The following is a 23,961-nucleotide window of genomic DNA, read 5'->3' on the forward strand; positions in this document are numbered from 1 at the left end:
GAGAAGACTGAAATTGCTAATTTGTATACAATAATTGTGGTTTCATTAATATTAAAACCTGATAAAGATACTGAAACAACTAGAAGTCAATTATATAGATGCAGTATCTCAAAATAGTACCAGAAATACATTGATGAATCAAAAAAAAAGAATATTAACACTATAGCCAAGTAGGGTTTTTTTCCAGGAGCACAAAGTTGATTTAATAGAGAATCTATCAACATAATTCATTACCTTAACAAATTAAGGAAGAGAAATATGATCATATCAACAGATGCTGAAAGGAATTTGATTAAATTTCAGCAGGCATTCTTTTAAAGAAATTTAATTAAAACAGTAATGGAATACCAATAAGTATCTTACCGGTTAAACACTAAGGTAATTTCAATTAAAATCAAGAACTAAACAAGGATGACTACTAATGATGGTTTTAGAGCATTCAAGAGGATAAACACTGGTTAAAATATCTACCTTTTAGATCATGATGTGCCTAAAAACTTGACATAATAGAGATCTGATGGAATTAAGATAATTTAGTAGGGGAAATTAATGATAGAGAACCATTTTTACCTTATAGCAAAAGGACTGAGAAATGAAAAAATATATTCCATTCAAAATAAAAGCAATAAAATATTTGGGAATACGTTTAATAAGAGTGGCACACACAAAAAATGGCACAGGACCTACATGAAGAAACCTATGAAACCTTAGTTAAGGACATAAAACCAGGCTCCAAACAAAAGGAAAGATACCATGTTCTTACGTGGGAAAACTTAATATCCTAAAAAAGGTCAATTCTCCTAAAATAAAGACACAAGGCAAATACAGTTAAAATCCAAACAAGTGTTGCTTCTATATGTTCCCAACAATAGCCAATAATTGTTTTAAAAAGAATGGGGGGGAAGATTTACTTGCTTTGTTAGATGTCAGAAAACATACTATAAAATTACTGGAATAGATCAATATGGCTTGGTATTGAATGGTAGACAAACCAGGGGCAGCAAATAGTGAATCAGAAGTAGATCTCAGATAATTTCACATGGCCAAAGTTGGCATTTCAATTCAATGTGAATAAATTATGAATTTTTTAAAAGTAAAGTGAAGCTGACACAACTGGAAAAATAAAATTGGACTCCTAATTTACCACACAAAAATATGCTGGATGAATTAAAGTGAATGTAAAACATTAAAATCTGAAAAATAGTATATTCTAGTGACTAGAACCACAGAAACTACAAAGGAACAACTAAGCATATCGACTCTGAAAACCCAACACACTTTAACAGTAAAAGAAACCACAAATTTAAGAGGCAAACAATCGTTTGTGAATTTTACAATGCAGGAAACAGTTTACAGCTGTCACTGTGCTTTAAGAAATTAATCGAACAGCCCAACAGGAAAAATAGACAGCTATTTAAAAACAATGAATTAGAGCTCTATCGGATGAAGCAGTGACACAAACTTATTGAGGGAAGAAAGTGAGATGCACAAAACTGTATATAATAATTCAATTTTGGTATAGCAGTGACCAAAAGCCAGTGATCGATGTGTGTGTACTCTGCATCCATGATAAAATTGTGTATATATGTATGCATATGTAATAAAGCTGTTTTCAGGGCAAATACTAAGACCAGCTTATTGCAAACAAAATAAGCCCCAAGAAAATAAAAATTAGCTATAAACTCATCCCATATACCACAAGAAACGTATAGACCCATCCATCCCTTTTTCTATGCTTATGTACTTTTCTTTTTACACAAAATTAAGATCATATGGTTGATATTTTGAGATCTACGTCTCTTCTAGTCATTGAAGCCTCTAAGAAAGCTTCCCTTGGAAGCCCCCAACAAAAAGTGGTTGACCACTGAATTTTGTCCTCACCAGCTTCCCTTCCTTGAAGCACATTTAGATCTACCTGGTAGGGTAATTTCTCATGTGTTCCTCACTTCTGTTAAAATGGAGAACTCTTTGAAGGCAGGAACTCTGACTCTTACATAAGTGTCCTCAGTTCCTAGAATGCACATAGTAGGCACTTTATAAGTATAGCTGTACAAAGGGATATAGATTTCCTGTCTCTTGTATTGCCTGATCAAGATAGTATAGGTGAAGGAGTGAACAGCAGAAGTCAAAGCTGGAGAGCAGCTCCCCAAAGCCTGGGTAACTCTGGATCACCCAAATCTACCCTCCACCCCTTTTCCAGGGAACTTCCAAATGCTCAGAAAGGAACCACCCGCACACAGGGCTCTGTGTATGATATATATTTATATATATAATTGCTCTCATTTTATTGTACTTTATCCTCTTTTTTTACAGTAGATCTGACACAGGCATTAAATAACTGCAGAGAGAGACCACTGGGTTGAGGGGAGTGCAGGAAAACATGGGGACCCAAAGAGAAGAAACTCAGATCCAGAAAGAAAAAAAAGGGAAGGGTCCATCTGTGGGTAAGGTTTGGCAGCAGCAGCATCAAAAAAGCGAGATTAGAGAGGTGAGGAAGTGAAGGGCACTGGAAGAGAGTTAAAATGCCTCTAACTCAAGAATACAGGTGGTCCCTCTTACAATTCTATGGGCACTGGGGGGTGGTTTAAAAATGCAAAGGGTTCTGAAGGAGACAGAGCCTAGATTGAGGGGGTATTTGCAACTTTCAGGCTGACATGCAGAGGAAAGGGAAGGAGTTAGTGATTAGTTGATAAATTGCTAAGAGAAGCCAGTGAGAGGATGGTGGGGCAGATCTGGGCCCGGGGAAGGAGGTGGAATAGTCCCATAGCCTGCTGACGTTTCCAAGGTGGCCACTGGGGACCGATCCAAAATGGCTGCCCCTCCCCCAGGGCTCCTGGGAAGTGGAACTTGAAGGATATTCTGGGAAAATGGACAGGGGGAAGGGAGCCATAGGCAAAAACAAAGTGGGTATTCAGCTTAGGTCAACCCTGCCTCAGGAGTGTCCTATCACGCCTATATGGGTGATAGGACAGACCAGGAAGAGAATTTTCAAGAAGAACCAACATGGACTTCTCTTTCAGACCTTTACTCACAGCTCACTCAGTCACCATACGATGAGAAGCAGAATGTGCCAGGAAAAAGGAAAAAGCCCACAGAGCCACCTGTCCTAAGGGGAGAATAGGGATGGAGAGGAGGTCGGGAAAGACCTCCCAGAGGAGCCAGATAAATCAAAAGCCACCAAGACAGTGACTATAGATGAGGGAGAAAGTGTGGGAGATGGAAAAAGGTGACAGTGGCTATGCTTAGAAATGGAGGCATGGAGTGTCACATTCCTATCTGGAAGCTAAGGGGTAAAATGAGAGGGGGGGAGAGAGGGAGGGAAGAGAGGAGGGGGGTGGGCATTTTCTATAGCTCTCAGGATAGGAGGGTAGCTGTGGGGACACCCCCACTCAGCTAAACCAGAACTAGAATGGCTACTTTGTGACCCTGTTGGGATCCCATCTCCTTGTCTGACTGAGCTAGGGTCAGGAAAAGATGGTGGGAAATGTGTGAAGGCAGGGAATTACAATGGACGTCAGACTGGGTTCAGAAGTAAGGGAAAAGGGCATGACAGGTTCAGAAATTCATGGCTCTGTCATAAAAAATACCTTTGGGGTGGGTGAGGGAGGGATCAGGCAGGGTCAGGGACATTCCAGAAGCATCCATAGGAAAGAGGTGGGGACAGCAAGAAGGGGCCTCAGGTTTTGTTGATGCGGAGTTTGAAGGCCACGCGGCCAGCGAACTTGTCTCGCTCATCATCTGTGGCGATGTTGGCAGCGTTGATGCGGCATTCCACGTTCACCTCTACGTTGGGGGTCACATTCAGGAACTTCACAGCCACCAGGGGCTGTGTGTAGTTCACCTGAGCCAGAGGAAGAGAGTGAGGGTCCAGGCCCATGGAAACTTGGCCTCCTCCCCAAGGACCCTCCCCTGGAGGAGCCATCACCCTGGGGACTCCCATAGGACTTACATGGAACTTTTTGCCGTAGTAGGGGAAGTACATGAGGTCGATATTGCCATTGGCAGGGAACATAACAAAACTGCCCAGATTCTCAGCATCTTCATCTCGCTGTAAGGGCACAGGAAAGTAGAGGGTAGAGTTAGGGATGGCAGGAACTCAGAAGCTCACCAGACTGCTTTGTTCTTTCACCCCAGATGATTCTATCTCATATCAGTTTCCCTTGAGCCACAAGTCTGTGTGTGTCTTTGTGTGTGTGTAGGAGGGGATGTTCTGTCTCTCTCATCAGACCAGGAAGTCCAGAAGGATACGAAAGATACTGATGCCTCCTACTCCACTCCCACCTCAAGTTCTTACCCCATCCTCAGGAATCAGTTTCTGGAGCAGAGCCCAGAGAGAACAGATACATGAGTAAGGGCTCAATAGGAAGCAAGGAGGGGTTGGGAGTGAGGAAATAGCTGGCAGGAAATTTCTAGAGAGGACAGATATGGAAGGAGTGGGGTTCCAAGTACACAACTTAGTGGGGACAAACGGTGCTAACAGATCAGCAGCTGCCAGATACCTAAAAAGAACTGAGGGGCAGGCGAGATATGGAAAGGAGAACAGAAGACATGGTTATCAGGGAACAGAGAAGGTAGAAGGGTTAAGGAGAGAAGCCAGAGGCCAGAGCTTGGGTGGAGTCAGGGAGGGGGTTGTCTATCCACACGAGTAGGCATCTGCATTGTAGACAGAAGCAAGAGGGGTGGTAGCCCCTTGAAGTTTGGTCCATACTGGAGCCCAATCTTACCCCCTTATCTCTATAGTGATGGGGCCTCTGGGAGCAAAGGAAATCAGGAGAGATCAGTGAATTATGTGGAAATCATGAATCATGGTAGACAAACAGGTGGGCAGGTGGATAAGAGCCCCAAAACTCACCTTCCCCACACAGGTGACATTCATGCTCTGGTTTGCTCCTGCATAGAAGTTGATGACCTGGAGTGGTGAGGGTTAGACAAAGATCTTGTTAGACACACAAGCATCCAGCCTTCCAGCCACGGTCTCAGCCTCTAATGGCACCATCTCTCTCTTAGTCTCTCAGTCACTCAAACATTCAAAAATCTGTTTAATGACCGTGAGCCCCAGTGAAAGGAAGAAACTGCCAGCAGATGATGGCCCCAGCTCCCTCCTCCATTCTCCCTGGGGACCAAGGTCACGGGTACCCGGTTCATCTTGATGAAGACACAGGGCTGCCCAGTGCTGTAACCATAGTGGGTGGGGTCCCGGATGCCGGAGCAGTCGCCCAGCTGGGTCCGGTTGAACTGGCAGGCACGTTTCGGGTAGTTTAGGACTCCGTTATCTGGCTGTTCATAATAGCGCCCAGGGCGGCAGACATCATTCTTTTGGGCTTGGATGGAGTCATTGTAAGCTAAGGAGGTGGGGGAGAGAGAGCAGGGGCCTGATACTCTGCTTCCAGGGTCCCCAATGCCCTGCCCGAGGTCCTGCACAAACCATATCACCAACCCCACACTCACGCTCCAAGAACTTGTTGAGCTTCTGAACATGCTGGTCCCAACTTTCAGTGTCACTGACGTTGACAATGACATCAAGGTTTTCAGTCTTGGGACGAATCATCAAGCCTATAGCCAGACAAGGGCAGGAGTGGGGGGTGTATAAAATGAGGGACCACACACAGAGGGAAGAAGACACATAAGAAACAGCAGGGTGAGGGGTGGGGTGAAAGTCTGAGATTCTCTTCATGGGAGGAAAATCTGCACTACCTCCCCAGATCACACAGCTCTCAGCTGTGAGAAATGGGGAGGAGGCAGACTTCAAGAACTTCCCAGCACCTGGTGATGGGATCCTCAGAACCACACCTCCAAAAATAACAGTTCTTCTCAGCCTGTGAGTCCCTTTTGGAGGCTTGAAGGTGCAAGAGCAGTTAGAGTGGCTGGTAAGGGAGCCTAATCACTCACCCGGTGTGGCCAGTCTGTCCTGGTACTTGGGCGTATGGTCAGAGACAGTTTGCAGCATCACCCACATGGTGAGGGTGAACATGGCCGTGAGGAAGCCATAGAAGACGAGGTAGAAGAGGAGGATAAAGGCTAGAAAGGAGGAAAAAGGGTCAGCAGGTTCCAAGTCCCTTGCCATGACCTCACCTATCTCCACACATCCCTCCCCCACTCAGAAGTTCTGCTCTAGGACGGGTTACAGAGCCTCAGTAACATCTTAGGGCCTTCCCTAGGGGGCAAAAAATGAGACAAGCTGGAAACAAGAAGTTGTGACTGGCCTCCAGCCATGACTCCCAGCCCCCTCCTGGTCCTAGAGCACAGTGAAGCCTGACCTTGTGGAGGCCACAAGAGACCTAAACTCTCGTTGCTGGGACAACCCCAAGTATAGGCCACAGTTCTTTTGCCTCAAATTACATTTCCAACTTCTCAACTATTCATGGCCTTGAAAAAGCACATCTGTTACTGCTGTATTGGTACTCACGCTTAGCTATCCAGCACAATGACTTTTTAAGTTGGCACTGGCCACCATTCACACCAAACTCTCATCCCATCCCTCAGAGCATGGACCCTCACATTCAAATAGCAAAATCTCTCTCTTGGTGCCCTGCAGAAGCCAAACTTTGGATGCAGCTCCTGCCTAGCTACCAAATCTCTGAGACAGCTGTCTAGAACCTTCAACAGTCACCCCACTCCCAACACACAGCACCCAGGGCTGAAGTGGGGAGTAAAGGCAGAATTTCCCACAGCCTTCCTAACAGAGGGCAGGTCCTTGGTGGATGTGACACATCATTCTGTCACTTCTCAGCCTAGTGTGAGTACCTGCTGTTTCCACCACTGGGGACCCCCAGTCCTTCCATCTCAGAAGACACTTCACCCACGAAGCCTCCTCAGATTCTCCCAAGTACTCATGGACCTCTACAATCGCAGGGGCTGGACTTCAAGTTCCCTAAGGGCAAGGACTGCATTGGACCCACCTCAAGGGTCCCAGGTGAGTGAACTGATGGGGTCAGCCTACAGTCAGCATGGATAAACTGTAAATTGTGTCACACAGTGTCCCCTGTGCTTAGACTTCCCAGCTTGACATACCCTTTTGGAAGAATTCCACACATCACTTGCACCCATGGCCATCACCAGACTCTTAACCAGGCACAACTCCCTCCACAAATCCTGAATCCTGCCATTCCAACCCCAGACACACTGAGCTGGATGATGCAGACATCTCCACTAGTGACCACTCCTCCCTCCGCCTGCAATATCTGAGCCAAACATCCAGCCTCAAAAACCTCACAGTGCCACCCCTCCCCAACAGCCCCCCATCCACAGAGCAGCCACAGAAGCCTCCAAACGCTTGGCACTGAGATAGACAACTTACTTCCGCTGTGAAGAACCCCTCCTCCAACACACACCCCCACCTCAACAAGACCCGCCCCCTCATGAAGGTTCCCAGGGTCTAAGGGGTGGGCACAAGCTAAAAATAGAATCGCTTGGCTAGCCACTGGGTGCAGGAGGGAGGGAAGGAGCGCTCTTCTGGGGAAGGGGGGCGACCATGTGGAGTAAACCAGTCCCCCGAGAACCAGCGCAGGCGCCGCGGCACGGACACGCGCGCAGAACCCGCGACCCCCCACACGAAGGGGCTCCGCGGGGGGCAGGAAGGCGGCAATGACCTACTTTCTCCGCCTCCGCAGCAGCCAGTCAGGGAGATTAGACCGGCGATTTGGTCCCCTCCCAGCCCAGAGCACTGCAGGGAGGTCCAACGCCGAGAAACCGGGAAGGGAACTGGGGCAGCGCGGGCAGGACCTTGTGGCCCCAGGGCTTCGCCCAGCGAACCCCTACCCCCTCCCCTAGGGCGACCAGCCCCGCGTACCCCAGCTGGTCCCCGTGCGGCCCATGAACTGGTGCGTCCTCGGGTTCCACACGAACTCCTTCCACTCCTCAACCACCTGCCCGCAGCTCTTCTTCTCTTTCTGGGTGACCATCTTGGCGGCGGGAGATGAGTCCCGCGTGGGGCGAGGGGCAACGGAGAAGCTGGGGTGCGACGCGCTGAAGCACTCCCCTCCACGCACCGGAACGCGTTGGGAGCAAAGGCAGCGGGGGAGAGGGAGACCCCCTTTAGATATGCAGCTACTGCAAATTCCGAGGTGCACGGCCACGCGCTACGGGTTGTAGCACTGCGGCGTGGGATGCAATGATCCTAGGCCCCCCAACTGCGATGAAAAGGGGATTGTCAGAGCAGGGGAGGATAAAAAGGGGAAGGGGTGCGAATGCAGCTTCAGCCCCCCAACCTCCTAGAAACAAAACGAAAAAGGATGCAAAAATAGACGGCTGTAAAACCCGAGCGAAATATAGAAAAAATCGGGGTGCAAAGAGGCAGGGAGAGGTGGGGGAGGGGGCTGCCCCGAAATCCGAGATGCAAAGAAGCTGTGGAGAGGGGTCGGGTGACCGCTGAAGGCTCTTCCGCGAAGCAGAGACCGCCACACCAGTGGTGGCTCGGCCACGGGTGTTGCGTGGAGACGCGCAGTTGGGGGACAGCCAGGGATGGGGGGGTCCCCCAGCCGCAGACTCCGCTCCTCGGCAGTGCGGGACCCGCGGTCGCAGCGCGCGGTCTTTATACTCAGAGGCTCTGGGGGTGCCCGCCCCCTTCCTACCCCCAGAAGCCCCGCCTTCTCGCCGCTGGCCCGGGGGACCTCATACATATGCAAATATGGAGGGAAGACTTGGGTCCGCCCCCTGCCGCCTCTTCAAAACTAGGAGGGCTCTCCAATCAATACCCCAACACCAGGGACTGGACTGGATCCAGGTGGGTAGAGGGAATAGAGAGTGCATCTGGGCAGAGTAGAGGAAAAGATAACCCCAGAGACACATAGAGACAGGGGGAAGCAGATACATGCTGAAATGGGGGCCCCCGGGCAGGGAGCTAGAAAGAAATTAAGATCCAGCAGACAAGGCCGAATGTGAAAGAAATAGAGGAGCCAGAGACCAAGAAAAACAGAAGAGACCAGCCAGGGTGCTAGACAGGAGGGATGAAAGCTGGAACAGGCTCCATAGACATGGATAGAAGCTACCACAGTAGCTGGAGACTGCAGGGTATGATGCCACAAGGGAAATTCCCCTTGTGGGAGGTGCTACCAGTCCCCCAATACCTCGGTTTCTAGTCCCACAGCCCCTTCTCCCACCACCTGTTTCTCTCCGAGCCCAGGGACTTCCTGGTCTTCCTACCACATTTCTCAGTGAAGCTCTCCCAACACCACATTCCCAGCCCTCACCATTGCCTGACACCCCAGCCCTGGAGCCAGGTCTGCTTAGGTGTTCTGTCTCCTCCCACCCCCATGGCCACCCCCCTCCTCATTTGCCCATTTGGGTCAACAAACATTAATTGAGCAGCTACTAGAGACCTTGTGCAACTCTAATCCTCAAGAGATCCACAATCCAGTTGGGGGGTGCAAGAGCCTCTAATGATCTCATGTTAAGAACTATTATGAATCTCTTTTCGTCTTCAAATCTTGTCATTTTTCTATGCGGAGATTTTTTTTCTCCTTTCAATTGTCATCCTAAATCGTTGGCATTAGTCCTCAACAACTCCCAGTTGACTATCACTCTCCCCCTCAAACTCTCTCCCTCCAGTGCAGGGCCAGCTTCATGGACTTGGGGATCCGCTCAGTCAAAAAAGGCCCATGCTCAAAATGGCCTAGTGCTTGGTTTAGTGCTCTGCTGTCACCATCTTGAAATTCTTCATAATTTTGTCTTTGAACTTATGCTTTGTAAGTGAAGTCCAATGAGACAATGGAGCATGTGTGTGAGCAGAGGAGATATGCACAATAGACAATTTGTGCTGCTCCATGAGCACCATGCACGGGAACTCAGCGAAACTTGAATAAATGGAGGTACCGACAGCTGAGAGGCCAAACGTTCCATTCAAAACAGAATTTGTTTTGAAAATAGAAAGAAGACAATGGCTTTCTAGGAGACCTGGACAATTGAGGCATCTTATCATATCCTTCTTCCTCAGTCGTTACGTCCCTGATTTAGCCAACCACTCTGCTGGCAATGATGATATAGAAGAAAAGGGAAAGGTAGGGCAACCCATAATTCCTTTTCCTTTCAGTCCTTCTGTACTCATCAATAAACTGAAGGTAGACAAATGTTAATTTTTCTTTTTTTAGAACATTAACTAGTAGATAAAAAACGCCATGAGAAGTTGAGAAAAGAACTGGAAGTAAGGAAAACATCTTATATGTTAGTACCTTGAACAGCACTTTTTTCCTGCTTTTTGAACAAGGTATCCCTCATTTTCATTTTGCAGTAGGTCCTGAAAATTATGCAGCTGGCCCTGCTTCAGCCCCTTCTGTCACAGACTCTGGATTAATTTTCTCAAAATGCAGTTTTAATTAGGCCACTCCTCAGCTCAAAGGTCTTCAGTGGCTTCTTGTTACCCTGCAGGATGGATCCTGATTCTTCAGGGTATTCCACAGTCTAGATCCAGTCTGTGTCCCCAGCCTCCTTTCCCACTAGGACCCAACTAGTCCTCTGCTAGAGCTGAGACGGCCACTCCAGGGACAGGCTGTCCTTACTCCTGACTTCACACCTTTGACAATTTTATTTCCTCATCCGGGAAGACTGCCCACACTTCAGAGTCCACCCCCAACTGCCGTTCATTTATTTAATGCATATCTAATGAGCATTTGCTTAGAGCCAGATGCTGTTTGGTGCCTGTGTTCCTGGGGCTCCCATCCCAATAAACAATAAAAAATAAGCAAACAAATAAAATAATATTATGCAGAAAAATAAAACAGGGTGATGTGCCAGGGAGTGCCTAGCTGGTCAGGCATGGCCTTACTGAGATGAGTTTTTTGTTTTGTTTAGTTTTTTATAAATTTTATTGGGGAACGTTGGAGAACGGTGTGTTTCTCCAGGGCCCATCAGCTCCAAGTTGTTGTCCTTCAATCTAGTTGTGGAGGGCTCAGCTCACTGGCCCACGTGGAAATCCAATTGGCAACCCTGTTGTTCAGAGCTCATGCTCTAACCAACTGAGCCATCCAGCAGCCCCCAAGATGAGTTTTTTTTAATGCTTTTTTTTTCTCTCTCTTTCTTCCCCCTCCCTACTTCCTCCCCTCCACTCTGGTTCAAACCATTGTTTCTCAGTCTCCTTGTGTAGGACACAGCTCCCTGGCCCATGCTGGTATTATGAGACTTGCACTCCCCTGGGCTGAGGCAGCCCCTCACAGCAACTCTCGGCGGCTGCCGGCTGCTCACGCTGGCTGCCGGCCATTCACGCTGGCCACCGGCCACTCATGGCAGCACACAGTAGCCCATGGCCTCTCACACTGGCTGCCTTTCCCATTTCCAGAGTCAGTCATGAAGTCTGTGTCCCTTGATCCTTCTCCCCCTGAAATCCACAAAATCCCAGGGACTTGGCTATCTGGGTTCCCAACAACATGGGTCTTTGCAGAGACAGGAACAAGGAAAGAAAAGAATTCTGAAACACAGACATGGAGGGAGGGGAAATGAGAGTTATTATTTAATGGGTACAGTTTTTTGAAATGAAGAGTTCTGGGAATGGATGGTGGTAATGGTTGCACAACACTGTGAATATGCTTAATACCTCTGAACTATACAGTTAAAAATGGTTAAGATGGTAAATTTTATGTTATGTGTATTTTACCACAATTTAGAAAAATAAATGGAAGGGAAAGAAAAACAGATATTTCTCTGCTGACCAGATCAAATCTCCAACTCCTCAGCAGGACATAAAAGGCCTCTGACCAAGCAGCTTAGGAAGCATCCCTAGTCTGCTCTCCTTCCATCTCAGCCTGCCCCTGGTTCAGCCACATCACATACCCTTCTTCATCTTTTATGAGCCTACAGGCTCAGACTTATATTTCAAGAAATGTACACAAGGTTTGTGATATCAACAAGAGTGAAATCTCTCATATATTGAGCACTTTCTCTATGTCAAGCACTGTAGTGGGCATCTGGCCTACACGGTAGCATTAAAGCCTCACAGCAAGCCTATGAGTGGGGTAACTTTCCTATTTTGCAGATGGGGAAAGTGAAATTGAAGGAGGGTTAGTCATTTGTTCAAGTTCACACTTGCAAAAACTTACCTTTTCGATGATCCTTGGTGGAAATTGCAATGAGGTTCCCTGGCACTTCTTAAAGATTTCTATTAAAGTATTTTACATGTCTATCTCTCCCAAGACCCTGGTTCTCCAGGGCCAGGGACCTAACTGTCTTCATCTTTGGAGTCCCTGCGGACTACCTAACACAGTGTTTGCCATACTGTCAGCAGCCAATAAACATTAGTTGAAAAAAAGAAAGAGGGAGAGAGAGAGAGAGAGAGAGAGAGAGAGAGAGAGAAGGAACGGGGTGAAAAGAGGGAGGGAAGGAGAGGAAGAGAGAAGCAGCGGAGAGGGTGGAGTAAGCGGGTAGACCAGGCCTGGAAACTGCAGGGTATGATGCCAAGCTCCGGAAAGGTTTTTAGGGGTGCGGGAGAAGCAGAGGACACTGGGCAGGCATTGTAGGTGCCCTTGGTGGGGGCCTGGCAGAGTCTCTGTCAAAGCAAAGTCATTCTTAATGAAAGAGTGTAGACAGCTCTGGTTGGTAATCAGGAATCTTGGAATCTAGGGCAGGCTGGAGAAAGAGAGGTTGGGGGCATGGTGTCCTGGACGGGGTGGGGTGGAGGGAGGAGAGAAAAGCCAGTCCCTGGGAGATTCCTCAAGGACAGAGAGTCAGGAAGTTGCCTCTCAGAACAATTCCTTTGATAGGGATTCAGTTGTGCCCAGACGCTTTAACCTCTCTACCCACTGGCTCATACTGGAGGGCCCTACGGGACTGGTTTCTTTTCATTATTCAGGTCTTTGCTCAAGTGACACTGCCTCAGAGAAGTCTTCCTTAATCACCCAGCTAACGTTGCCCCCCCCATCCTCTATTATATTGCTGGATTTTATTCCCTTTATAGAGCTAACCACTATCTGAAATTATCTTGCTTATTTATTTCTCTTGTTATGGGCTGCCTGGCCTCCCCCAGCCCTGTATTGTGAGATTCATAAGAGCAGAAATGAATCTGGGTTCCCTGGCCATGCTGAGGACTCTTCTACAAAACAATGATGGCAGTAGCTGTAGACCCTGCAAACTCAAGATTAGGAGGGACAGGAAGATTTGTGTCCCCTACCATAGAGACTCTCCTGGAGCCTCCTTGCCTTGCGGGGGGGTGGGGGGGAGGAGGTCATTTATTCCCTAGCTGATCCCTGCAGAAGGGGACAGCAGGTCCAATGAGTGACTTACCCTGTGGCCTGGATTACTGGTAGGAAGATCCTTGTGAGAAGGTGGGAGGCTGGGACACTGGGATCTCCATGGGGTCTGGAGATGAGGAATGGGTTAAGAGTTCTTGAGAGGGGGGACTGAGAGATAGGTACTGAGGGTTGGAATCCCAGGGCTCCCTAGGGTGTTGGGAGCTTTGAGCTAGGATGCAAGGATTCCTAAGATGGCTGAAGACTGGGACCTGGGAGCTGGGAGCTGGGAGCTAGGGGCTGGGGTCTTGGCCATAAGGGTTTCCCAGGGAGCTGGGGGCTGAGGCGAGGGTGGCCCTGAGAGTGGCTGAGGCACCAGGATTCTCCAGAGATCTGGGGCCTGAGTCAACATATTCTTTGATGGCAGAGATAGTCCTAAATCTGTCTTCTTCCCAGCTGTGACCAGCACAAGCCAGTTCTTGTTTAATTGAGTATAATGGAGCAAGGGCAGGAGACCAGGAGAGATAGAGGTGGCTTTTTCCCTCTATTCTCCCTTTTTCTTTCTCCCTGCTGCCTCCACCCCTTTTCCCAGAACCCCTGCCCCCATCTCTCTATGACCCTCTCACGCCCCCTGCTGCTCCTTCCTTGGACAGAGCAGTGGCCAGTCTAAAAGACAACAGAATCTTTTCCCTTTCCTGCTGACCCCTTAGAATCAGCTTCAGAGGGAGGAAGCTTAAGTCCCAAAGGGAAGGGAGTAGATGCTGGGGAAGGAGGTGGGCTCCCGGCAACCAGAAAGTGACCTATATCTGGTGCGTGTGTATCTGTGGGTGCTGTTGCTGGTATCTCAGGCTGAATAGTCACTGCTTCCTCAGGAAGCTTTTTTTGACACCCGGTCTAGGTCAAGCTCCTGGTCTCCAAGCTTTCTCAACTTCCTGACTGCTCCTTTACAGCATTATCAGAGTTTCCAATTATTCACTTATTTGTTAGTCTTTGATGAATGCCTGCCTCCCCCAGGGGACTGTAAGCACCAAGAGAACAGAAAGCGGGGTTGTTTTTGCTCATCAACACAACCCAGTGCTCAGCAAGACTGGTACACTGCCGATGTACAGTAAATATTTGTTGAATAAATAAATGAGTGACCTTCAAAAGGGGTTCTTTGGTGGGAATTTAATGGGTGGTGCCAGTGCCATTGCCTGAGCTCTGGGGACAGCTGTGAGTCCAGATGTCCTGGCTTCTGCTCAGGGCCCGGTCCATGTCTAGTCTCTGATCTTGTGCCCAAAGGCTGTCCAAGCAAAAGGAGGCAGAAGAGGTCTCTCCTAGAGGGAGGTGGCATGGAGAAGGCACGGTATTAGGGCATCAGGGTGGTTTGGATCCAGAAGCTCCACCCCTCTGCCCCTCGTCTCCAAAACTAAATTTTTTAAAGCATTTCCTCCCACTGTCTCCACCCTCCCTCCTGTGGCCTTTTTTCTGCCCTCTCCGAGATTTCCAATGGTGTACTGAGGAACTTGAATATCAGTCTCTCTTACCTGGCAAAGCCCCCAGGAAAAGACGCCCTTGCGGGTGGACCCAGAGATTGAAAAGGGAGCCCAGGCCCACAGGAGGCAGAGCAAGGATCTCCTTCTTCGGCCCCTGGCTCAAGACCACGCTGGACACAGCCAGCTTCAGCTGAAGAGGGAGTCCCAAGACCAGGGACAGATTGAGCCCTGGCCCAGACCCAGAAGACAGCACCACCTTCTGCAGAGAGTGTGGGACAGGGTAAGTGGGGGAGGAAAGAATGAACCACAGCTACTCCTGCTGGCACCACCCCTACCTGCCTTAATTCTGCCTCTTAGCCACACCTTCTATCTACTGGCCATTCTCACCTTCTAAATCTTGCCTCAGTTCTCCCATCTTGACCTTCTATAAAGCCACATACACTCCAAGTAAATATACACTCTAAATAAATAGTTGTTTGCTTGCTGTGGACAGCTTCAAGATGTGTTCCTGGCCTCCTACCCCCATCCCTAAGCCTTCCTAATATTGACATTTTCGAGTCCCCTTTTTCCCATTGCTTCCAGGTACCACTGAATACAGGCAATGTCCCCTCTTACTTGATTTTGGAGATGGAGGCTGAGCCAAGAAGGGTTTTCTGAGGTCCCGAGGGCAAGAAGGTGGCCAGAGCCTGCTGCCAGCTGGATTTCCAGTTCCAGAGAGAAGGCCCAGGGCTCTGCATGAGGCTGGGGAATGTCTGGGGGGGCGGGAAGGGGAATGATCTTCCTGAGGCCTCAAAGCTGGGGATTCATGGAGGGAAGGATGGAAGGAGATGGAAGAAGGCAGACACAGAGTTGGCCGTGGAAGGGGAAAAATAGCCTTTACCTTGGAGACTGAACTCTGCATGAGTCCCTGGAGGAAAGAATATCCCAGGTTGGGACTCTATAGCACAGCTTCTGAGGCTAGTGGGGGCAGACGCTGAGGTCTGGGCCTGTTGGTCCAGCCAGTTATCCTGGCGCAGGCAGGCATCAAGGGCAGGGACCAGCTGGAGCCGGTGGGGAGAAGGGAAGATGCAGGGATGTTGGAAGTGGGACATGTGAGCCCAGTCCCAGCCTCCCCACCTTCAATTTATTCCCCGAGACACAAGCGTTTGGCCTGTCCCATGTACCTTTCATTCCATCCCCTTTCCTCAAAAGTGTGGACTTAGACCCCCATGGCCACCCAGCCAGCAATGTTTTACCAGCTTTGGTCAGGGTTCCCGCCCCTGTGATGCAGTTACCGGCAACCGGAGGCTGGAGACTGGGAACAGTAGCCCCCCTAGTGCAATCCTCATGATGGGCTGGGTTTTTTTGACCAAAGGCCCGGAGACCTGTCTCAGGCGCAGCACCTCCTCCCCATCTACCCCCAGCAGCACTGAGTCCCCAAGGATCTTCACTTCTACCTGCAGGAAGGAGGAGACAAGCAGAATCAGAGATCCCTGGGGCCTGCCTCCACCACTTTCTTCAGAGGCAGCCAAGTATAGCGGAAAGAACATGCACTTAAAGAGTCAGCTAGCATCTTTGGCTCACTTACGACTTGTCACTTATACACTGAGTCTCAGAATTCCCCTTTGAAAAAATGGGGACAAGAATTGCAATTTCATGGGGGTTTTGTGTGGATGAAATGAGATGACAATGATAACAGGATGTCCAATAACTTGACTCTCTTCCCTTTCCTCAGAATAGCTCAAGACACCCCACCCCTCAGGACCAGATCTGGCTTACCTGATGCCACCTCCCGTCGTCCAGCCGGGGGCCAGCACCCACTGTAAGCTGGGCCCAGGGATTGTGCAGTTGGATCTCAGGTCTGCCATCTCGAAGGCCCAGCACAAACCAGTCATCCTTTGGGTTGGTATCACCATAAAAAATCACTCCCTCTGGATCCCAGGTTCGAAACTCAAAGGAGGAGGAGGTTCTAGAAGGACATAGAAGGAAAGACTATGTATGGGGTGTGCCCTTTGAGGGAAAATATGGGATTTGGGGAGGTGGAGTTAGGGAGAAAAAGGAGGACAGGGCGACAGGAAAGAACAACTGATGGAGACAGGGTAGTATCAGAGGACTGGGTCAAGGGACTAGATCAACCCCATACTTTGTGATCTTGGTGAGGTTAAAGGTCATGATGGAGACAGGCTCTTGTCCTGGGCCATTGCTGAGGTGCATAGCAGGAGGGTCCTGGATTCTCTATCAGAGAGAGATAATAAACAAGCTGGAATAAGGAAATGCCAGAGACAGACAGGGAGAGGCACTTTTACAAGGCCAGAGGAGAAAAGAAAGGAAGAGGGTAGAGCCAAAGTATAGCTCATTTAAACACAAACATGGGCTGAGTACCCTGTCCCTTTCCTGCACCTGGGTGGAGGGAATCTGTCTCAGGGCCTGTCCTTGGTGGCTGTGAGGTGGCAGCAGCAGCAGCAGCAGTAGCAACAGCAGCCAACATGCTATAGCCAGAGGGCCTCTGCACTCCATAATCAGCTGTGGTCCTCACTGTGGCTCAAACAATTCTGGGAAGAATGTGAGAGCAGGCAGCCTTGCATGCTGGGTGGAAGGTTAAAGGTTGCCCTGGGAGAAGAAGGAGGGCAGGGGCATTGACCCTACCACCCCTCTGTGGGGACAAATAGGTGAGGGACAGAGTTCCTCTACTACCCTCCCCTACTGCCAAGAAAGTCTATGAGCTGGGAAAGGACACCTCATTCCCCTCTCCCCCTCTAGAGCCTAACCTAGGTCCTCCAAGTCTTCTGCCCACCTGGGGAGGCTGCCTGGACAGGCCTGAAGTGTAGAAATAATCCTGGGCTCCTCAAGCAGCATCCCTGTCAGGCCTAGAGCTGAGACATGGATCCCAAATATCTGTCTGGGTGACTGTGGGCAAGTCACTCCACTGTTGTGTGTTAAGAGTCCTTGTCTAGGGGCCGGCCCCGTGGCTCAGGCAGTTGGAGTTCCCTTCTCCTAACGCTGAAGGCTGCTGGTTCGATTCCCACATGGTCCAGTGGGCTCTCAACCACAAGGTTGCTGGTTCGACTCCTCGACTCCCACAAGGGATGGTGGGCTGTGCCCCCTGCAACTAACAATGGCAACTGGACCTGGAGCTGAACTGTGCCCTCCACAACTATGATTGAAAGGACAAACAACTTGACTTGGAAAAAATCCTGGAAGTACACACTATTCCCCAATAAAGTCCTGTTCCCCTTCCCCAATTAGAAAAAAGAAAAAAAAAAGAGTCCTTGTCTGTAAGATGTGAAAAATAATACCTGCTTTATGTGGTTACTGAGAATGAGGATTGAAATAATGCAAGCACAGTTCATGGTATCTGCTGAGCACCTCCCTCAGTATTTTCCCAGGCCTCTTTGTCTTGCCTCATAGGGAGGTATTGTCTCTAAGTGTGATTTAGTGGATACTAACAAGAGAGCCGCCACCCACTCCCAATTATCTTTTCTTACCCATTTATTGCAAAGCCTAACCATCTACCAATAGAAATTCATCACTCTCTCCCTGACGCATTTTAAAATACAAATGTCCCCAGAAAACCAACACTTTGAGCCACTCAAGAGCAGTGTAGGAACAGCTTTCAGAGCTGGGGGGTCATAGGGCTCGCCCAGGGTCTGAGTATGCTTGAACAGGTTAGTGAGAGTGAAGGGTAGAGCAGATAATCACTACACACGTCAGTTAAAGAAGGACGGGAAGGTGACTTTTGAGCCGTGGGGTTTCTCTAATGCAGGCTGAGACACCCCACAAAAAGAGCGAGAGAGCCTCTGCAGCTAGGCCTTGACCCCTGCACAGGCGCCCAGTCACGAGACCTCGCCAAGGTGGGTAGGGTTAGCGGGGCGGGGACGTGCCTATTCTGCAAGCTGATTGGCTGGCGGGTGGGCGCCACCAAGGGCAGAATTTAGGGGCTACCAGGCAGTAAGCACTGCCTCGCCCCGCCCACCCCTCGGCCCCGCGGTAACCGCAATTGGGCTTCTGCTTCCCAGCCCGTAACCCCCGCCATCGTCGCGCTTCCCCAGCTTTCCGTGATCCGAATTTGTAGGCCTTTCAAAAAGGGTCCCAGTTGCCCTTCTCCGGTTCCTACAGAACAGAGTGGGGATCTTGGACTTCGGTCCCAGACGGTGGGGATCGGGATGGTTTCCGTGCGGATCCGAGAGGCCGAGGAGGGAGACTGTGGAAATATCCTGAGGCTGATTCGGGTGAAGTCTGAGGGCGGGAAAACGAGGGTCGCGGAATAGGTCAGAGAGGCGCGGCTGGAGAGGGCGGGGAGGAGGCCGAATGTGGGGGGCCGGAGGTGGGAGCAGGGGAGGAGCGCGCCCTGAGATCCTGCTCTAGGACCTGCCTTAATCTGGCCTCTGTCCCCACGCCATAGGAACTAGCTGACTACGAGAAACTCTCGGATCAGGTGAAGATCAGTGAAGAAGGTGGGAGTCCAGCGCCTGGGTCCTGACGGAGGCTGGGGAGGATATGAGGGATGGATTCCCCAAGCAGTAGCTCCAGGTTGGGCACACACCCAGGCCCTCTTTCTTTCTTTGTCACAACTCGGATCTCTAGCGCTGAGGGCAGATGGCTTCGGAGAGAATCCTTTCTATCACTGTTTGGTAGCTGAGATTCTTCCTGTTCCTGGAGAGCCACAGGGTAAGAACACCCCCACCTCCGCCTCTCCTGTCAGCCTTAGATGTCTCTCCCCAAGGCACCCAGCCACGTGAACCCTCTTTTCTCTCTGTTTTTCAGGGCCCTGTGTGGTAGGCTACGGGCTATACTACTTCATCTACAGCACATGGAAGGGACGCAACATTTATCTGGAAGACATATACGTGAAGCCAGAATACCGGGGTACTGGGCAGAGGCTGAGGCTGGGGCTGGAGAAAAGCAGCCCATAGACCTGAAAACCATTTAATCCCAGCCTATGGCCTTTTTTGGTCCCCTTTAACTCACACAGTCCCTTTTTTTGTCTTTTTCTCCCCACCTCAGGTCAAGGAATTGGTTCCAAAATAATCAAAAAGGTGGCTGAGGTGAGATGGGGATGGGGCTACAAGCCAGCCCTGGAAAGGCAAAGGTGTATGGGAGGCACCCAGTTTGAATAGAGGCTGAGAAAGGCTTTTCCCTTCTGACTCCAGGAAAGTGAGTGATATCTTTTCCCACAGGTGGCCCTGGATAAGGGTTGCTCCCAGTTCCGCCTGGCAGTCCTGGACTGGAACAAGAGGGCCATGAACTTGTATAAGGCCTTAGGAGCCCAAGATCTGACTGAAGCTGAGGGCTGGCACTCCTTTCGCTTTGAGGGAGAAGCGATGAGGGAGTTGGCAGGAAAGTGACACCATCCGTTGAGGATTTCACTGTATTTGAGCTTCTCCTTCCCCACCAGCCCAAGCACTCCTCAGAGATTGTCTCCAATGACAAAGGCCTCCCTGAAGGAAGGAGAGTTGGAGGTGAATATTCCTGAAATACATGAAGAGCAAAATTGAGGGAGAGGTCTTCCAACTTCATTATTGAGGGTAAAAATAAATGAGAATTACTATGTCCTGATGTGGTATTGAGTAGAAGAGTTGATGACTTGATATGCTTCAGCCCCTTTATGACCCTTCCTCACTGTTCTGGTCAGTGGATGTTGCTCCTGGGGGTAAAGGTGGGCCCAAGATGACTTTCACCATTAGTGGGCCAGAGTCATAGCTTTGGCCTGTGGAGTATAGAGAAAAGAAGAGCAAGGAGTCAGGCTTGGCACGTTAGGCTTGTTGATAACAGGCTTGTTGATAACGTTTGAGACCTAGACAAAGGCCTCTGACGCCTGGATGAGCTGTGCAGGATCCCAGACTGAGGCAGGCCCACCAGTTCAACAGAGGGAGCAGGCTGCCACCTGGTGGCAACATTTTGAGGGCCCTGGGAAGGACCACTTGCCCCAACTTTTTGAAATGAGCTCAGCTAGCTAGTGCTTTCTTTTTTTAAAAGTCACAAAGCCTTTATTTTCAGTTCAGCAAAACCAAATCAAACCTTTAGGACCACATGGAGACAAGGAGTGAAACAGAACAGGCTCATTTCCCACTTTCCTAACATTTTATTACACAAGTAATGCAGATTTCTTGTAGAACAAGTGGAATGTACATATAAAATAAAAATAGAACCCATAGCCTGACTTACATAAGTATATTAACCCTTTGGTATCAATTCTTGAGATTTTTTTCAATGTACATATATACATATAATTAGTTACGTGTGTAGGGATTTATGAGACCATACTCCTTTGCAACCTGTTTTTCTCATTTAATATATTAGAAGCATTTTCCTTCCCATGCCATTAAACATACATCTGTCATCACTTTCAATAGTGGCATATTATTCCCTTTGTCAATGAACCATTTGTTAAATGATCATAATTTAAACACTGAAAGGGAACAAGCAGGCAACATAAATGTGTAAATTGTAAGAAACAGGATCTATGAAAGTCTAGAGAGTTGAAGATCCATATTAAAACAATAACAAAAAAAACCACGATTCAGCCAAATGGAACACTTCAGGGTCCCAAGTTTTCTAGACTAATGCCAAATTTTGGCCCTTAAAACTTGTTTACTGAAGATGGGCCTTTAGGACAATCTACCCCCCCACCCCCACCCCCGAGAATTCCTTAATTACAACTCAGAGAAAAGAAATGTTTACAGGGCCGGCCTGGTGGCTCAGGTGGTTAGAGCTCCATGCTCCTAACTCCGAAGGCTGCCGGTTTGATTCCCACATGGGCCAGTGGGCTCTCAACCACAAAGTTGCCGGTTCAACTCCTCGAGTCCCGCAAGGGATGGTGGGCAGCGCTCCCTGCAACTAAGATTGAACACAGCACCTAGAGCTGAGCTGCCGCTGAGCTGCTGGATGGCTCAGTTGGTTGGAGCGCATCCTCTCAACCACAAGGTTGCCAGTTCGATTCCTCGACTCCCGCAAGGGATGGTGGGCTGTGCCCCCTGCAACTAGAAAATGGCAACAACCTGGAGCTGAGCTGTGCTCTCCACAACTAAGATTGAAAGGACAACAACTTGACTTGGAAAAAAGGCCTGGAAGTACACACTGTTCCCCAATAAAGTCCTGTTCCCCTTCCCCAATAAAATCTTTGAAAAAAATAAATGTTTACAAATTTATAAAAAGTTACAAATAACATAAATTCATACAGAACTATTTAAATAAGAATTTTCCCTCTAAACGAGAGAATTAGAAACTGGAAATCTGCTACATGTGATTTAAAGTGGAGAAAAAAAGCTAAATTGTATTAATATCTGAGTATAACAACGGTACTAAATTTTGATGTTGAAACTATGCTCAAAGCTGTTGAGTGCAGATTATTATCAAACTTTTTGTTTCTGTTTATGCTTCTGGCTGAGAACTGAAGAAGGGAGTGAGGCTTACAGTGACTGAAAAATTCTTTGCATGGTTTCTTGTGACCATTGGTAGAGGGTAAAATCTTTTTCTCTAGAGTCCCAGGACAAGATAAAAAGTCTCTGATTTGAAATCAGAATTGATCTGCTGCTCTGCTAGCCACAGCTCGAATACTGCCATAAACCTTTGATGGATGATTTCCCAGGGTAAGGTTGTAGATGGCAGTTCTTGCTATCTTGATGTTTTAGAAAGAGCTAAGGATGTGAACTTTCGCATCAGCCAAAACTATCCCAGTCTGTGTCACATTCTCTATGGTGAATTTGTTTTTGCTCCCTTTGCCAGCGATTCTTCTTATTGCCCATGACAGGTGGTCTCCCTTCAGGGGCTTCGCACCTGTAATTTCAAAAGACTCTGAGAAGAGGTCATCCAACCTAATGAGGGCAAGTGTGTTCTCGACCTGAAATGCAAAAATAAAGCCTTTCACAAAATCAGCTGCTTTTGTCAGAGCACTAACATCCTTGGTTTCTGTACAAGTGCTGATTTCTATATTCCTCGATTTCAAGTTAGAGCACATCCGAAGTCCCAAATGTTCTACAACAAGAGTAAATAGCTTCACCCGCTTTTCTTTTAATGGTATGTATCTGTTAGTTGGGACTGGAATTTTCCTTGTTTCTTCTTTACCATCCAGTAATCTCCTGTAAGAGGGGCGGGAAGATGGTCCTGTTCACGGGACGGGCCTCCTCGTGTCCATGCAGCCCACATCTCCATCCTCCCCCGCCACGGAGAGCTCCTCAACTGGCTGTTTCCTAGCCCACTGGCCACCTTTGCACGTCACCTGGGTGATCAGCCCTGGCGCTCTGGGCATCCATTTCAGTCACCATCCCCAGGAATCTCCCTAGGGCAATCTTGATCAAGAAATCGTGAAGCTGGTCAGCTGCTTCCACAGAGCCAGAAGAATCCAGTCTCATCTTTGACTCATCTCAATCTGGCAGGGATTAATATCTTTTAAACATGATCAATTTATCTAGTGATGGAGCTTTTTAAACTTAAATTTTAATGCAGAATGGATTATTTCTGGAAAGGTGCATAAATAAGCAGAGAGTGTAAGTTGCCTCTGGAGAGGAACTGGGTGACCAGGGAACAGAAGGAAGGAGACTACTTTGCCCACATACCACTTTGAATCTTCTGAATTTTGTGCAATGTCCATGTATTACTTCTTTAAAAAAAAAAAAAAAGGAGGAATAAAACTTTAAACATTAATGCTGGAAAAAAGTGTCTAAACTAGGAAACAATATTTCCAAAATGTATCTTGCTCCTATCTTGTTTTGTCTTTGCTTTTCATAGTTTACACTTTTTATGTTCTTGTCTCACCTTGGCCCCAGAGTTTGCCAGTTTTCACAGTATGATGTCTTTGCACTCCAACACCACTCCATTTTGCAGCCACCCCTTGGCCTCTGGCCCACTCATCACTTCATTTACCTCTTATAAGGTGATTCTGTTACATGTAGGGACTGATTAGTATGGGGTGATAAGGCCTGGGTTCTCGCCATTGCAGGGAGAACAGAGGGGAGGGCATTTAGGGTGAGGGCTTTTTAAAGGGAGAATAGAGAAAATTCAATTGAAATATCTCTCCCGTCTGTCCACATTGCCCTATTCCCACTTTCACTATCACGTCTCTGAAAGTTGCCACAGCCTCCTAACTAATCTCTCAGCCTCCTTCTGTAACATGCCCCCCTTTTATGGGTTGTTTTTTTTTTTCAAATCAAGAAATACATTATATTATTTAAAGAGTCAGATAGTTCTATAAGGCTATATAAAAACAACAGTAGTCTTCTAACTCCCCTCACTCTTCAAAGACAATAATTTTCAATTGAGTTTTTAAACTGTTGTTTTGTTTTGTATTCAACTTCATAATCGAAACTCAGAATAGCATGTGAATATTGCTACTTCTTGATGTTTCTGTTTTAGGCAGT

The 23,961-nt window shown here is 48.4% G+C and overlaps 3 protein-coding genes and 1 pseudogene across 5 annotated transcripts; 1 reads left to right on the top strand and 3 right to left on the bottom strand.

The window, feature by feature from the left end:
• Nucleotides 1–2,243: 2,243 nt before the first annotated feature.
• ATP1B2 (ATPase Na+/K+ transporting subunit beta 2) lies at nucleotides 2,244–8,547 on the bottom strand. The gene is made up of 7 exons (XM_081029752.1): nucleotides 7,790–8,547; nucleotides 5,890–6,018; nucleotides 5,449–5,553; nucleotides 5,137–5,342; nucleotides 4,853–4,909; nucleotides 3,950–4,048; nucleotides 2,244–3,841 (listed from the first exon to the last, which is right to left on the bottom strand). Exons 1-7 carry the CDS (start codon nucleotides 7,899–7,901, stop codon nucleotides 3,677–3,679), a joined length of 873 nt encoding a protein of 290 aa, XP_080885878.1. The 5' UTR covers nucleotides 7,902–8,547; the 3' UTR covers nucleotides 2,244–3,676.
• A 5,762-nt stretch (nucleotides 8,548–14,309) lies between these two features.
• SHBG (sex hormone binding globulin) lies at nucleotides 14,310–17,143 on the bottom strand (the record flags this gene model as incomplete). 2 transcript variants are annotated; one of them, XM_081029771.1, is made up of 8 exons in its annotated part: nucleotides 14,310–14,467; nucleotides 14,678–14,885; nucleotides 15,242–15,378; nucleotides 15,507–15,666; nucleotides 15,901–16,062; nucleotides 16,385–16,574; nucleotides 16,749–16,840; nucleotides 17,006–17,143. In XM_081029771.1, the coding sequence occupies 8 exons, from the start codon at nucleotides 17,120–17,122 to the stop codon at nucleotides 14,319–14,321; spliced, it is 1,215 nt and encodes a 404-aa protein (XP_080885897.1). In that variant the 3' UTR covers nucleotides 14,310–14,318. The 2 variants fall into 2 exon arrangements, with proteins under 2 accessions (XP_080885897.1, XP_080885898.1); XM_081029772.1 differs by lacking the exons at nucleotides 16,749–16,840; nucleotides 17,006–17,143 and having other exon boundaries at nucleotides 15,901–16,008; nucleotides 16,423–16,521.
• Nucleotides 17,144–18,515: 1,372 nt separating this feature from the next.
• On the top strand, nucleotides 18,516–20,172 carry SAT2 (spermidine/spermine N1-acetyltransferase family member 2). Its single transcript, XM_081029763.1, has 6 exons — nucleotides 18,516–18,834; nucleotides 19,008–19,059; nucleotides 19,190–19,273; nucleotides 19,370–19,471; nucleotides 19,610–19,650; nucleotides 19,783–20,172. Exons 1-6 carry the CDS (start codon nucleotides 18,769–18,771, stop codon nucleotides 19,948–19,950), a joined length of 513 nt encoding a protein of 170 aa, XP_080885889.1. The 5' UTR covers nucleotides 18,516–18,768; the 3' UTR covers nucleotides 19,951–20,172.
• Nucleotides 20,173–22,098: 1,926 nt separating this feature from the next.
• On the bottom strand, nucleotides 22,099–22,869 carry LOC308489104 (RNA-binding protein PNO1-like; annotated as a pseudogene). Its single transcript has one exon. The product of its transcript is annotated as an RNA-binding protein PNO1-like (transcript).
• Nucleotides 22,870–23,961: the final 1,092 nt, after the last annotated feature.

Source organism: Rhinolophus hipposideros (assembly GCF_964194185.1).
Source record: "Rhinolophus hipposideros genome assembly, chromosome: 20".
Taxonomy (NCBI): Eukaryota; Metazoa; Chordata; class Mammalia; order Chiroptera; family Rhinolophidae; genus Rhinolophus; species Rhinolophus hipposideros.